At 38.5% G+C, this 16,803-nt stretch overlaps 2 protein-coding genes across 4 annotated transcripts in view; one reads left to right on the top strand and one right to left on the bottom strand.

Moving 5' to 3' along the window:
- LOC108272706 (protein S100-A1) overlaps window positions 1-16,803 on the bottom strand; it is a 143,211-nt gene that overhangs the window by 86,324 nt on the left and 40,084 nt on the right. The gene's annotated exons all lie outside the window — the stretch shown is intronic.
- Window positions 5,377-9,418, top strand: ctsk (cathepsin K). Of its 3 annotated transcripts, XR_008393413.1 has the most exons (9): window positions 5,377-5,547; window positions 5,987-6,120; window positions 6,554-6,676; window positions 7,568-7,717; window positions 7,852-8,070; window positions 8,427-8,592; window positions 8,704-8,812; window positions 8,951-9,220; window positions 9,257-9,418. XR_008393413.1 is itself a non-coding variant. In XM_017454357.3 (8 exons), exons 2-8 carry the CDS (start codon window positions 5,992-5,994, stop codon window positions 9,048-9,050), a joined length of 996 nt encoding a protein of 331 aa, XP_017309846.1. In that variant the 5' UTR covers window positions 5,377-5,547; window positions 5,987-5,991; the 3' UTR covers window positions 9,051-9,418.

Here is a 16,803-nt window from a genome sequence, read left to right on the forward strand (position 1 = left end):
TAAAGAAAACAATTTCACTGTGCTCTACTGTATATGTGACCAATTAAAACTCATTATAATCAAGGTCCTGCCATGACCATCCCAGTCCCCTGACTTGAAACCCATAGAAACCTGTGGGGTGAACTGTAGAGGAGAGTCCATCTGCGTGGACCTCAAAATTTGAAGAATCTGTAGAGATTCTGTATGGAGGAATGGTCTCAGATGCCTTGCCATGTATTCACCAACCTCATCAGGCAATATAGGTGACAACTCAGAGCTATTATCATGGCAAAGGGAGGTATCTTAAAGTATTGACTAAAAGGGTGCCAATCATTGTTGCAGACCTACACTTAACAAATATATTTTTGTGAATATTTTGAACAAAATATCAAAAGGTTAAACAATGAAGACAATTGTTTCACAACCTTCTTTATTTACCAAGGGTGTCAATATTAGTAGAGGGCATTGTAATTGTCTCCTTCATGTCTTTTCATCTTCAAACAAGAGGATGTGGGAAAGAGCTTACATTTGTGACTAAATGTAGTTGCCACATTTTCCTAATGGATGTTTGTAAATGACAAGGCTGCTTAAAACCTGTGACAATAAAACTGTCAATCAGGTAGCTAATGAAATCTATAGGCCGACTCTGAAATAAATAAATAAATAAATAAACAAACAAACAAACAAACAAATAAATAAATAATGCTACAGTCTAGCTTGTAGTTTGGTGATAATATCCAGCAGAGCTAGCTAGCTGTGTCCAAGTAATTTGGACTATATTCATGCAGTTAGGTTTTTTGGGGATGGACAGTCATATTTTCTAATGAGTGACTGACAAATTGTGTTGTAATGATACATTATAGTGAGGAAAAAGGAGTAAACACAATTTTTGATTTTTTTTTTTTTTTTTTTTTTTTTGCCAGTACACTTTTCATGATATCACTGATGAACACAATGAAATATTATTTTCACCATCATGATCAGTTGTTATTGTCCAGAATTGTTCTGTATTCTGCATTCTTATATATTTTCATTATACTACACTGGTGTATATTTCTAGCTAAAAAGTTTACTTTCTGATCACACAGATTCTCTAGATTTGATGGGTAAACAAGTATTTTGTTTTTCTTTATCTTTCTAAATTGTGGTTTGGAACTTATTCACTATCATAGCATTTAAATTACATGTTAGTATAAATTAAAAACAGTTATACTGTGAAAGTTCTAAATTATATTGTAAATCTTTCAGCCAGTTTAATGATTCAAACCTTCTACTACGGTGTCATGTCAAACTAGCGACTCCATTTCCCAGAAGGCACCACAAACTACAAACATGGCCAGCGACTACAACTCCCAATGTAACACACAGACACTCATCTTCTCCTGAGGACTAATCACACATGTCTGTTCCTTATCAGAATCGCAATCACACCACACTATGTAAGAGACTGTTCTGGCACTAGGTCTTTGCAAAGTAACGTGCTCAGTTGCTATTGTCTGTTTATTACCAAGCCTTCCTATAGTGTTGTTGTTCTGGTTATGATTCTGCTTTGTCCTTGACTTTGATTTCTGCCTTACCTGCTCTAACCTGTTTACCTGACTTCTGCATGTCTTTGTTGTTGTTTTTGCCTTGCCCTCTGGATATTATGCTCTTCAATAAAATTCTTAACTGTGATTTCATCCATCCAAACTCATTACGTGACAATAAACCAAAAAGCATAATAAAAGGTACTGTGTCTGTGTAGATCAGCCATATTTGAATAATTTACCACCGAAAGATAGAAGTTAAATTTAATTTCTCATGTCAACCAACAGGGTGCAAAACTACTGTAGGCCTTAAAAGTCTCCTGACACATATCTTTTCAGTCATGTGATCATAATGGAGGCTGCTGAGTAGACGATTATCCTCCAGATACATTCTACTTTCAGTGGTATGCAAACTAACAGGAAACACATGTTGCCTGCTCTTTATAGCTTTCAGTGAAGAAGGGAGAGTTGGGGGAGTCTGTGTGAGTCTGTCTTAATAGTAAAACTTATATGAAATAGGATGAAGAACATAAAATAGACCTCAAGGTTTAGTCATAAAAGTCAATACAGTCCTTTTGCATTGTTGCTACACCTATTTTGGAATGTTGCATTTAAATGTTTCTGTATTGTTCACAGCATATCTTGTACTCTCCAGCAAAAGTACTGTCATTCAATTTCTTAATTTAGAACCACCAGAAAGCTTTAGTCCTATCCAGAATGGTACCAAACAAAATGTGAAATGTTTGTGGTAGAATGCTAAGCCATTCTTAAAGAAGTTTTGCATACAGTTCCCTGAGGGAGAAATCAGCTAGAAATCTACATCTTACTCTTTGCAGCATAACTGTCTCTAAAGATGACTGAAAAGCCCATGGAAATTCAGTGTACTCAATGTGTGTTTCTTGAGGGCTATTCTCCTAAGGTCACCAAAGTCTCAACTTATTACTTGGTTATTTATCCTCAAGGGGTATTATCCAGTAACTACTATGCATTATTCAGTAACTAAAGCAAATTTAAGTGAAACTACACAGTAAAATGTAGTATGTAGTTACAAGACTGACAAACTGCAAAAATGGAACATATCAAATTAATTGATTAAATGTGTAATATGCCATAGGGTTAGTGATGGGCAGTGGTGGCTCAGCAGTTGGGGCTCTGGACTACTGATTTGGAGGTTGTGGTTTGAATCCTAGCCCTGCTCAGCTCAGCTGTAAGTCACTTTGGATAGAAGGGTGGATAGAATGGCCAAACAGTGGCAATTTGGCAGTCATAGACACTGAATGGCCTCAAATGTAATGCATGTAATGCAATCGTAACGTATGTAATGCAATCATCTGTGACTCAAATGAGATACCTGCACATTATGGATCACTTTGGATCCACTAGCTAAATCTTTAACAACTGACAACACATTCTGGGTTTACAGCATCCTTTGGATTTTTATCACGTATGAACACATCAGGATATGTGAAAAGAAACAACTTTACTTTGCTTTTTTCAAGTGCTCAGGGGATTAGGTTTTGTACTTGGTTCAGCAGGTTTTAGTGGTCCATGATGTGTTTACACTGCTTGCAGTTTCAAAATAGCAATCCTGCCATAATCACAGAAGTGCTGATTCACTTCTGTGGCATTTTTAGGCTTTGTGATGTTTAGCAGCTACCTTTTAAATAAGCTTGTGACCAGTGTTCCTCTTTATCTATGTTTGGCACATGATGTCACAGCAGGCTTGGTACCAGAGTGGCGTGACGTTTTCTGTGAGAAGCATATGAAATTATTTGATCATTATGTTATACATACATTGAAAGTGAAATATCTGAAAGAAATACCAATTTAGTAAAAATGAACATTTTATGTTTTCATGAAATAACAGAGTTATGTTTATTAACATAAAAGAAAAGAATATGAATCATATAGTCCTGACTTTCACACTCAGATGCTGCTGAAAGCCTGTTTAACTGTCTGGAGTCTCTTACTGTAACTTAGAAAATGGACACATATAAAAACAAACCTTACAAAATATAAACAATTGTTATGAACAAGGACTTTTTTGGGGGAAAAACCTTACTGGTAAAATCAAATTTAAATCCAGCACAACGTTTGGAAGAAGATCACATAAGTGTGTTGGAAATCAGAACATGGTGTTCAATTCTACATCTCCAATTTTGACAGAGAGTAATGGTGTTTATTTATTCAGCCTGGAAAGCAAAGGCATTACTACAATCACCTCTGACCTATGTGACCTCTGCTTAACTGTAAGCTGCCTGAACTGCATTTGATGCATGGTGCTTTGGCCTTGTTTCATTACACAGAGTGGTGATAGGATGAGAGTGTGTTTAAGCAAAAGCTGCACCCTGCACTTTCTCACACTCATACTCAATCACAGTCAATCTCATACATAAGTCTACAATAAGTGCTAAATGCACAATTGATGGGCTTCCTGTTGGTATGAATTCTTGTATGCCTTTTCTGTATGATTAATAGAATTGTTTGGGGGGGGGTTGCCAGGAAATGCTAATGACAGATAATCATAGATTTTTCCCTGCACAAAAATAAATAAATTAATTAATTAAATGTTAATTTACGCTTTTAGTGGTTTAATTGAAAAACTTCATATATGTTTCTGTGTCACAGTCATGCCAGCATGCAGTGCTATTTTTATCGTGGATATTTAGGGAATCCTGGTTTATTTGTGACTAACATGCACATGGCATGCAGCTATGCACAAAAACGGAATTACCCATTAAATGTACCAAACACACAATTCCCTCCCAGGGTGACGGTTATAGTCATGGCCATCAGTATGTCTGTTAGAAAGATCACGGGACAGTGTTCAAATATACCTTACATGCTGAGTAAGACACAGTCATGCCACCTCAAGATGCTGACTAACAGAGGGAGTCATGATCAATTTATATAATCTAATCTCGTCTAATCTAATATAATATAAAATATAAACATGTTTGGGCGCACGGTGGTTAGCACGTTCGCCTCACACCTCCAGGGTCCGGGGTTCGAGTCCCGCCGGGGCCATGTGTGGGTGGAGTTTGCATGTCCTCCCCGTGCTCCGGGTACTCCGGTTTCCTCCGGAGACATGCATGGTAGGCTGATTGGTGTGTCTAAAGTGTCCGTAGTGTATGAATGGGTGTGTGAGTGTGTATGTGATTGTTGCCCTGCGATGGACTGGCACCCTGTCCAGGGTTTACCCCGCCTTGTGCCCAATGCTTCCTGGGATAGGCTCCAGGTTCCCCGTGACCCTGAAGAAGGAGTAAGCGGTAGAAGATGGAGATTGGATATAAACATGTTTGTGGTTTGATGGAGAGTGATAAGTAGACCAAGAACACATAGTTTGTATGAAGAATGGTCACATGAAACTAAACTATAGCTTGACATATTGTTTATTGTTGTAACACCATACAATTCATTCAAATGGAAAGCCATATACTGTATGATATTCTCCTAACAGTGCAGATTGCTGCAAAACCTTTTAACAAATATAAACTGTTAGTAGTTTAAATTCCTTTTATATGGATGAAGTAATGAAACAATGTTATTTGATAGTATACAGTACATAACTGATTAAATTAAATCAGGGTTTGATGGTACACCTAAACTGATATATTTAAGAAAGTAAAGTCAATTTAATCATGCTATTATTCTTCTGCATTTTTAACATTATACACTTAGTTTGGATTAATTTGAACATTAGATCACAATTGAACAATCATAGCAATTTATAGAAACATCAAAATCACAACAGTTCTACAGAGATTAAAGTGTATGGGGGGATAATTTTAGGTCTACAGTTTTCCCTGCCGAGTTTCCTGATCCTGAACGCTGCTGTAACTCGACACCTGACATCATCACACTGGGTTGGAATTCCAGATGAGAAAAACTTTCATGAACTTCCCTCCTTTTTTTTCTCGTAAAAAGAAGTACTTCCTCAAAAGCTCAACACATAAAGCCGTTGTCTAACCGTTTCAGACTGAGTTCGAAACCTTCCATGCTGTAGAAGCGACTTGAAGAGTTTTCTCGCGCTAACTTTAAGGTATGACTAAAATCCTCTGAAGACCTTGATCCATTGCGTTTCCTGGAAACAAAATCCGCAGTTTCAAGTAACTCGATACAGTTTATTTCGTTTGTTTTAGCATTGTCATTAAATTTTTTTTTTTTTTTTTTTAAAGGTTCGATTATATTTTTATGGGCCGTTGGACTTAGACCTCTTCTCGAGCAGGGCTTTACATCACTTTCACTTTCCTTTAAGCCCTTTAAGGCAGGAATACATGTAACATAATATTTTTTTTTCTATAGAGAACAAATAACGAGGAATATATCTTATGTTGAAATGTTAGAGTTGGTCTCCCCTGTGATAAATTATGTTTCGCAGCTATAGATGGACAAAGTGAGTCAGTAACGAAGTCAGTATGCCGCTGTAGCCAGAGTCTGTGACTCACTGATCTCGTGACTTGTTTACTTGTTCACTGCAGGCACTATGTTTAAGTATGGGTTAGTGTTATTCCTGCTGCTGGGCTCTGCAGTAAGCCATCTTCTGGATTCCTTATCTTTGGATGAATCATGGGAAAATTGGAAAACTACTCACAGAAAGGAATACAATGGCCTGGTAATGTACTCTATACTGTATAGTTAGTAAATACTGTATGCAAATCTTTATAGAACAGAATGTGCTTCTGTCGTAGGAATAATTATTTTCTCTTCAGCAATTCTTTTGCGGGTTTGAAAGGTTTTGTTTGCATAGCACATGATTCTGATGATCGTGGTGTAATTAATCTTCATATGGATTAAGTAGGCATGTCCATTTATTCACTGTTAAATAAACAAAGTTGTTATGCCTGACGTGCCGCTGCTGGTAATTCCAGTCAATTAGTCAATTGGGTAAAACCAAATTATCTGAAAAAGTTATTTCCATTTTCAATACAGTACAATTTATAACCTCAGTTTATTGGGATTTTGGAATTGTATCAAATATAGTAATACAGTATCATGTACATATGCTAATCGTGTACAAAACTAATCACTTTGTATGCACCTGGTAGGGCGAGGACGCTATTCGTAGGTCTGTCTGGGAGAAGAACATGAGGTTGATTGAGAGCCATAATCAAGAGTATGAGCTGGGCCTACACACCTATGAACTAGGCATGAACCACCTTGGAGACATGGTAAATATCACTTTTCTAAAGGAACCCATTGACATAAAACACATAAAAATACACATGGTTTGATTAGAGTTTTGCCAATTTTTAGTTTCGAAAGGCTCTCTTTATCGGCATTTGTTAACCAGGAAGTGAGAGCAGGTTGAGATCCAGGCAAGAGGAATTGTTTTCAGATCTTTTACATTTTTTTAAGTCGAGAATTTTTTAATTAGTCAGGAATACCTCAGATCTTGCTTCCCAGAATCACTTTTCTTCATTACTAGTTCATTAGAATGCCAAAAATAGCACTTTAGATCTCTAGAACTTTAAGCAGTTAATGTTCTATAGGTCTGCTCTTTGTCATTCTGTGCTTTAGGTAAAAAAAGGTACTATTGACTTTTTGGAAGTGAATAGCTTTCTAAATTATTTAAAATCTCAAAGAACAGTATATAATGGATAAACCAATCCTTTTTTTTTTCTTTAAATGATACCTATGTCAGAGCTTTCTATTATTACTTGATACTGATTTAATACTGACATCCTTACATTAACCAAGCCGGCTCACGATTTTGTGTTATTAATTTATGAGAAACATTGCAGACGTAATGGTGGCATGCTTTATGACGATTTGAGTCCTAAGTTCATATGAAAAATTATGTCATGTAAGTCAACATCACACGTGGTCATGGTATAAAACATGCCTGTGAATTATGGTAAATTCAATCCCAATGCCAGTCCAGTGTTTCAGGGTAGTATTGACCCTAACCATCCCGAATGGTAGACCTTTTTTGAAGCTCTGATTCATTTGTTTGCATTGATAATACTTAAACTATAGAAATACAGTTCACATTATTCAGTTATTATACTTTTAAATAAGCTTGAGCTAAACTGTAAACTACAACTGTCTCTCCAAATTAGACAACAGAGGAAGTAGCTGAGAAATTGCTGGGTCTCCAGGTTCCTATGGACAATGATCCCTTGAATACCTATTATCCTGACTCACTGGATAAACTGCCCAAATCCATTGATTACCGCAAACTTGGTTATGTTACGCCTGTCAGGAACCAGGTGAGAGATCGTGATACAGAGGACCTCTAACAGCACGAATCTTAGTAGCTTTAATTTTTGATAATTGCTCTTAATATAAGAGACCTGAGGTAATGCTTATAAAAATTTGCATTCTGCTTTTCTCCTTACTTAAGGGCTCATGTGGCTCCTGTTGGGCATTCAGCTCAGTCGGTGCTTTAGAAGGTCAGCTAATGAAGACCACAGGCAAACTGGTAAACCTCAGCCCTCAGAACCTGGTGGACTGTGTGACTGAGAATGATGGCTGTGGTGGTGGATACATGACCAATGCTTTTAGCTACGTTAGAGACAACGGAGGTATTGATTCTGAGGAGGCTTATCCCTATGTGGGACAGGTATGCCTCTCTTCTGCATATAAATATTTAAGTAATAAAACACAATTAGTATGATGATGATGATGTATACAGTACCTTCTGTGGTAAATTGTCCTTTTATAGTTTATGTAATTTAAATCTCCAGTTCATGATCTCTGGCATTTTTAAAGAAAATTTTCAGATTTAATGGATTTAATTTTCTCAGTGGTTTCTGGGAGTTTATTTTTTATTTTTTTGATTTCCAGCATGCAAACAGATATATTTGATGAAGATTACATGTTAGATCAAATTACTTATTAAATGCAGGTGTTCAGTGTTTTCTGTCAGTCTCTCTGCCACTTTGCTTCTCATGTTTGTGTGAACACTGCCCTCTGCAGGACCAGCAGTGTGCATATAATAAATCTGGGAAGGCAGCAGAGTGCAGAAGATTTAAAGAAGTAAAGAAAGGCAGCGAGTATGCACTGGCATCTGCTGTTGCTAAGGTTGGCCCAGTTTCTGTAGGCATTGATGCAATGCAGTCAACCTTCCAGTTTTACAAGAGAGGTGAGTGGCAAAAACAAAGCTTAACGGTACTCCTGCATTAACAAGCCTTGTGAAAGACAGAAGCAATGCCTCATGTGTAGAATGCTCAGCTTCATATGTTCTTTCTCTCAGGTGTGTATTATGACCCCAACTGTGACAAAGAGAGCATCAACCATGCTGTGCTGGCAGTGGGCTATGGTGCCACACCTAAGGGAAAAAAACACTGGATTGTCAAAAACAGGTGGGTTATTTAGAACTGTTGATTTTCTTTTTACAACTTTTACCATCTGTTATGTTGACATTTTGAAAAGCTTTATGTATGTCTTATTTCATGCTTACCTTTATACCTTTTTAATCTCTCTTTTGCTCCTTTTTACAGTTGGGGTGAGGAGTGGGGCATGAAAGGTTATGTCCTGATGGCCCGTAACCGCAATAATGCCTGTGGAATTGCCAACCTTGCTAGTTTCCCTGTCATGTAAAACTATTTAGTCATGTTTACCTAACCACAAAAATCAAACACTGACACTAAGCAAACACATGAGGGGCTGAGCCATACTTCTTAACTCATAAGAACCCTTCATGCTTTTCAGTACATAGGAAACAATTGAAAATAGTATTTTTAAATTCATAGATCATTAAAATATAATATACACACACACACACACACACACACACACACACACACACACACACACACACACACACACACACACAGCCAGTTGCACATATGAGTGAATATACAAATTCCTCGGTTATGGATTTGATGTGGAATATGTTGCCTTGTAAGATATAATGAAGGCAATTTTTTGACAAAGTTAAATAAAGTTTCAGAAACTTTTTTCCATAAGCATTTGTTTATTACTTTTAACTAAATACTGTCACGATTCGAGGTTGAGCCAGAAGCAGGTGCAAATAATGACATTTATTGAAGGAAACGTACTAAGAAACGAATACACTATGACAACTGGGAAACACACTGTGGCAAGAAACAAACACTGAGACATAAACATGAATCCAAGACTACTTGGCATAATACTGTGGCAAAACTAAACATAAACTAACAAGATCAAGAAACATGGAACACAGGGGTCTAAAACAACGAAAGACAAGCTAATGGTGCAGACAAGGACTACACACACACACACACACACACACACACACACACACACACACACACACACACACACGAGTGCTCATTAACCAACGTGAATCAGGTGCAGGTGGTCATGTGACAACTAGTGCAGTGGCTGATGGGGAAGTGGAGTCCCGAGTTTCTTGATACGTGACCGAACCCTCCCCCAAGGGCGCTACTCCCAGAGCGCCCAAAATTATACGTCCTCCCTCTGGTGGTCCTGGTCCCCTGGGATAAATGTCCCCAGCAAAACCAGGAGGCCGGGCAGCTTCCACAATGGCACAGGGAGGCCGAGATATTTCCTCAGCTGAACATGAAAGCAGGGCGACGTCCTCCACGGGACAGGAGAGGGGAGCGATGTTCTCCGCGAGGCCAGGGAGAGGAGCGATGTCCTCTGTGGAGCAGGAAGGGGGAACGATGTCCTCCGTGGAGCAGGAAGGGGGAGCGACACACTGAGAGAAGCGAAGAAAAGGAGCGACGTCTTTAGCGGAGCATGGAGGCAGAGCGACGTCCTCGGCGGAGCATGAAGGCAGAGCGACGTCCTCGGCGGAGCATGAAGGCAGAGCACTGTACTCGGCGGAGCATGAAGGCAGAGCACTGTACTCGGCGGAGCAGGGAAACAGGGTGACGTCCTCGTCGGAACATGAAAGCGGAGCGACGTCCCCAGCTGAACTGGAAGGCAGAGCGAAGTCCCCTGTAAGGCCAGGGAGAGGAGCGTGGGTCTCCGTGCTGCCAGGGAGAGGAGCGTGGGTCTCCTCGAAGCAGAAGAGGGGAACGCTATCTGCCATGGAGCAGGGAGGCTGAGCGACGGCCACAGTTGAACAGGGAGGCTGAGCGACGACCTCAGCTGAACGGGCAGGCTGAACGAGAGCCATAATAGGGGAGGGAGGGTGGGAGATGGTATTAGCCCCGACCACAAACTCCACCTTGTACCTGGCGACCTGCTGCTTTCGTAGCGCAGCTTGGTAATCTTCCGACTGTTGGCGTAACGTGGCAAAGTACTCCACTAACATTGGTGGCATCCTGACGCCCCAGTTATCCATCCTGGCGATCTGCTGCTTCTGATTGTAGGTCTTTCGTTCTGTCACGATTCGAGTTTGAGCCAGAAGCAGGTGCAGATAATGACATTTATTGAAGGAAACGAATACACTATGACAACTGGGAAACACACTGTGGCAAGAAACAAAACATTGAACATGAATCTAAGACTACTTGGCATAATACTGTGGCAAAACTAAACATAAACTAACAAGATCAAGAAACATGGAACACAGGGGTCTAAGACAAGCTAATGGTGCAGACAAGGACTATATATACACGAGTGCTCATTAACCAAAACGTGAATCAAGTGCAGGTGGTCATGTGACAACCAGTGCAGTGCAGTGGCTGATGGGAAGTGGAGTCCAGAGTTTCTTGATATGTGACAAATACAAATACAAATAGATTCTGATAGCATGTCAAGCAAACATTTTTTGCCTTTCTGGAATGTAACGAAGCCAAATAATCAAGTAAATCTAAAGCAATTTCATGATTTGGGAAAGATGTTTGTAAAGATAGTTATAGCTTACTCAGTCACATCAGCTAGAAGCTTGCCAGAGTTGAGGCCATGAACTTAAGTGAAGTAGCTGAGGTCGAGGAACTGTAGTTGCATTTTCAGGGGCACAGTGGTAGGGTTCACATTAAAAAGAAATGATCTCTTAGGTGATCTAGATTCATAGAATTTGTAGAATGTGGGAAACAATTGATACTCACTAGCCACTTTATTAGGAACACATGAACACCTACACTTTCATGCAATTATCCATTCAGCCAATCATGTGGCAGCAGCGCAATGCATAAAATCATGCAAAAAAGCATCTCAAAAACACAACATGTACACCACACGGACTGGCTACTCTAAAGTGGCTGTAAGTGTCAACAATTGTGTGTATGTGAATGGTGCCCTGTGATGGACCGGTGTCCTATCCAAGGTGTATCCTCATTCTTGCCCAGTGCTCAGGATCCATCGTAATCCTTACCAGGACAAAACGGTTACCAAAGATGAATAAATGTCTTGGTCCAACATCGAGACACCTTCAATTTTGCAGAGCTCACTGACACTGTGGCAGCCATATCTTCATAGATATTGACATTGACAGATATTTACACTGGCAGTCCATATTTCGGGATTCATGTGCAGGCACTATAAACCTGTTTATGTTCAATCTTTGGATGGAAATCAGTAGGTGCGGGAGTCATCAACTAACAAACTGCCCAGCTTTACCTCCACACCAGCACCCTGCACACCAAAAAGATGTATTTTTTTCATCAGAGAGACCCTAATAATCCTATTCATTGTGCTTTGTTTCTTTGCCTCCAGCTTCAATATCCAAGAAAAGTCAAACAAAACAAAACAAAAACTGAGGCACACACACAAACAAACAAACAACATGATCATAAAAAAGAAACAAACAAAAATAGCTAAACAGGCAAGCAAAGAAAAAAAAAATCACTGTGATTACAATGTGATTACACTGTTGTGCAGTGCTTTAAACTGATTTAACAGAAATGCAGAACTGGATGAGAAATGAACACAACAAAAGGAAAAGGGGAAATTACATACCACAAACCCACACACTGAAACAGTTATAGTATACTCTATATGCGTGGTGCTTAACTTGGATACTGCAGATCAAATAGAATGCAAGGAAATAGAAAGAATCATCTCAAACTTCAACAAAACAAAGAGGAAAAACAAAAATAAAAATAACACCTCAAGGTAATTTTTTTTCATGACCAAAGCCAGTCCATAAGCTCAAGGAAAATGACCCCAATCCAAATTCATTCACTCCACAGACTCCAGCAAGTTCCAAGGCACTACCCAAAAGATAATCAGGACTCCTATTTAGACAAACCAGGACAGTGAGCACAGCACACAAAGGGCACAGCACTGATGACAAGGTAGCACTCACCCCACAAATTATCAGCACCAATACCCAATCATGTTACTAACCTATTGCCAATTAACCTAATTAGTTGCAGAATGTTCCTCCAGCTGTTTCATTTTAGTAACACTTTTCCAGCCTTTTGTTACCCTGTCGCAACTTTTTTGAGACGTGTTGCGACCATCAAATTCAAAATTACCTTATTTTTTTCTTAAAATGGTACATTTACTCAGTTTAAACATTTGATATGTTTTCTATTTCTATTGTGAATAACATATGGGTTTATGAGATTTGCAAATCATTGCATTCTTTTTTATTTACATTTAACACAGCGTCCCAAATTTTAGGAATTGGGGTTGTAAAAACTGTCATGAGTCTGTAATGATATCCTGACATGGGCTTGAGAATACTTTGGTAAACCTTTGTCAGTCAACACCATTCACCACTGCATCCACAGATGCAAGTTAAGGCTTTACTATGCAAAGCAGAAGCCATACATCAACACTGTCCAGAAGCGCCACCCACTTCTCTGGGCTCTGTCTCTTCTGAGATGTACAGTAGCACAGTGGAATCATGTTTTGTGGTCTGATGAGTCAACATTTCAAATAATTTTTGGACAAAACAGCCGTCGTGTTCTCTGGGCCAAAGAGGAAAAGGACCATCCAAGCTGTTATAAGCATCAGGTCCAAAAGTCAGCATTTGTCATAGTATGGGAGTGTGTTAGTACCCGTGGCATGGGTAACTTGCACATCTGTGAGGGCACCATTAATGCAGAAAGAGCAACATATGCTGCCATCCACAGCAGGACAATGCCAAACCACATTCTGCCTGGTTTACAAGCGCATGGTTGTGCAAGCACAGAGTGCGGGTGCTAGCATGGCCTGCCTGCAGCCCTGACCTGTCTCAGATTAAGAATGTGTGGCGTAAAATAAGGCTATTAAGGCCCCGTACAGTTGCGGAGCTGAAGAAATGCATAATCGATTAATTGGGGAAAATTCCGCTTGCTAAACTTAACCAACTCGTGTCTTCAGCGCCCAAATGCTTAATAAGTGTTTTTAAAAGAAAAGATGATGTTACACAGTGGTAAACAGTGGACTCTCCCAATTTTTTTGGAGTGTGTTGCAGTCATCAGATTTGAAATGAGTGTATATTTATAAAAACAAATTAAATTCACAAAGTAAAACGTCAAATAATGTGTTAATAATGTGTTTTCAATATAGTACAGGGTGAATTTAATTTTTCAAATTACTCTTTTTGATTTTTTTTTTTTTAATTTGTATTTTCAATACTGTCCCAACTTTTTCGGAATTGGGGTTGTATAATCTGCAGAACTATCCTGGATCTAGACCTTTGGTTAATGAGTGCAGCAGATAATTTGTGTCAGTTAGACAACAAAAATGCAATGCATGTTATTAAAAAATTATATAGGCCTGACATACTGTAAGTGTGTACCTAGTTAAATGACTCATTTTTAAGGTACTCCAGCTGTGGAATATTTCCCATATTAGAAAAAAAAAATTCATACAATGACAGAAGCAAGGTTGAATGCATCACATGCTGAGGTTTGGTATGTATTGTGAAATTGTCAGGTTTTTGCTTTTCCAGTTTGTTCCGTTTCAACAATGACACACAGTGTCTGAGACTCATGACAGAAGCCTGACTTACAGATTTCACTTCCTTTTGTAGTTTCCCCTTCTCTTGACATGCATGTGTTTTTTTTCTTTTTATTCAACACTTTTTTATGGCATGACTTCCTTTATTCTGACATCACAACTGAGTGCCCTGCCCAGCACAGCAGTAAAACCACAAGCAGAAGTTGGCTGTAAAATTATGGTCACTGCTTGTTCTCATGGAACAAAGTGATCTTTTATGTTTGTTGTTTCCCAGAATTTTACTTTACTAAAAGTGAAAAAAAGGTCCATAAGTATATTTTATTAATGTTTTCATGCTTATTTTATATTCAGTCTCTCTTTCTATATTCATCATTTAAATAATAAATAAATGTCCATCCATCTTCTATACCACTTAATCCTTTTCAGAGTCACAGGGAACCTATCCCAGGGAGCATCGGGCACAAGGCGGGGTACACCCTGGACAGGGTGCCAATCCATCGCAGGGCACAATCACATACCCTTTAGACTTGCCAATCAGCCTACCATGCATGTTTTTGGACTGGGAGAGGAAACACGGGAGAATGTGTAACATGCAAACTCCACACACAGGGTATGGTGGGATTCGAACCCCTGACCCTGGATGTGTGAGGCGAACGTGCTAACCACTAAATAAATTATTATTTAAATAATAAATTGAAGTGTTTACATCATTTAAGTCAATACAATTCTTTATGACTGCTTTTTGTGCATTTAAATCACCTATTTTAGCGTTTCAGGCATATCCTTGTGTATGCTTGTCTGAACATTCGTACTTAATAAATTATTAATACATTTACAAACCCAGTTCTGAAAAAGTTACTTTGCTTTTGCTTTGCATAGTAAAGCCTTAACTTGCATCTGTGGATGCAGCGGCGAATGGTGTTGACTGACAAAGGTTTACCAAAGTATTCCTGAACCCATGTCAGGATATCCATTACAGACTCATAACAGTTTTTAATACAGTGATGTCTGAGGGATCAGAGATCATGTGCATTCAGAAGTGGTTTTCAGCCTTGCCCCTTTCAGATTTAACCAGATTCATTGAGTCTTTTAATTATTTTAAGTATTGTTTGCTGTAGAAGATGAAATGCCCAATATCCTACCGATTTGTCTTTGGGGAATGTTGTCCTCAAAGTGTTGGATTATTCACAGACACATCTGTTGGCAGACTGGTGATCCTCGATCCATCCTTGCTCTTGAAGGATTAGGCCTTTTTTGGAGGCTCCTTATATACCATGATTAGATGACTGCCTCACCTGTTTCACATCACCTTCTTATTTCAACTTGTCACATCACTATTAGTCCTAAATTGGACTTTTTTGGAACGTGTTGTATGCATCAATTTCAAAATAAATGGTTACCTTCATAAAACTATGCAGTTAATTAGGTAAAACATCAAATACCTTGTCTTGCTACATTTTTGTTTGTTTGTTTGTTTAAACACAAGTCAAAGTACATTTACAAGTCAATCTTCTTTGTTTTTATTAACATTTTCCATACTGTCCCGACTTTTTCAGAATTGGAGTTATAATAAATTATTATTAAACTTAATAATAATGTCCTACAATCCAATCAAGTAGACAGTAGAACAACAGTAGAATGTTATTACCACACTGTGAGCCACAATTCATCTGACGAATATTGAGATAGTAACAAATCATCAAATTAGACTAAAGAGTAACAGAACAGTCTGTTTTGTAGAATTAAGGCATACATTATATATCACAGTGTATGTATAGCGTTATATTATTAAACATTTAGCAAAAGTTTGACAAAAGACCAGGTGAGGTTTATCCAATCTCCAAGTATCCGGTTTATTTGAAACTCTGTTCAATGTATCCTGAGATTCCTGTTGTGGCTGTCAGGAGCGGAACCCAATGTACACTACCAGTCAAAAGTTTAGACACACTCATTCAATATATTTATCCCGAAAACACACACACACACATTTTAGAATAATAATAAAGTCTTCAAAACACTGGAGTAACACAAGTGGAACTATGGGAATTATGTTATGATAAGAAATCAAAAATAATTCGAAATAATTTAGTATTTTTGCATCTTCAAAATAGACCCCCTTTTTGCCTAGAATTTCCAGAAATGTATTCTTGGCATTTTCTCAACCAATTTCTTGAGGAATGTCCCTGAGATACTTTTTAAACAGTATTAAAGGAGTTCCCACTGATACTGGACACTTATTGGCTGTTTTTCGGAATATTTCGCCCCAGGTCATCAATTTAAAAAATTTTTTTTGTTGTTGTAAATAAAATGTTAGTTTTCTAATGAAGGAAATGAACATGTTGGCAGAATTATATTTTTGTCTTCAACGCCAATTTCAAACATTTAATCATACACCTTCAGTTCAAAAGATTTTTAAGATCATGAGAAACGTTTCAGTCAAGTGTCTCCAAATTTTTGACTGGTAGTGTAGACTTCTGCTGTTGAATCCTCAAGATGCTTTTCTGTTTGCCCCCAGTTGTAAAGAGTGGTTATTTGAGTAATCCTTCCTACCAGCTTGAACCAG

The sequence above is a fragment of the Ictalurus punctatus genome, chromosome 1, assembly GCF_001660625.3.
Source record: "Ictalurus punctatus breed USDA103 chromosome 1, Coco_2.0, whole genome shotgun sequence".
NCBI lineage: Eukaryota > Metazoa > Chordata > Actinopteri > Siluriformes > Ictaluridae > Ictalurus > Ictalurus punctatus.

Coding starts and splice junctions, on each gene's coding strand:
- ctsk (XM_017454357.3), top strand. CDS start 5,992: ATGTTTAAGTATGGGTTAGTGTTATTCCTGCTGCTGGGCTCTGCAGTA. Junction 8,071..8,426: donor CTTATCCCTATGTGGGACAG/GTATGCCTCTCT, acceptor TGCCCTCTGCAG/GACCAGCAGTGTGCATATAA. Junction 8,813..8,950: donor CACTGGATTGTCAAAAACAG/GTGGGTTATTTA, acceptor TCCTTTTTACAG/TTGGGGTGAGGAGTGGGGCA.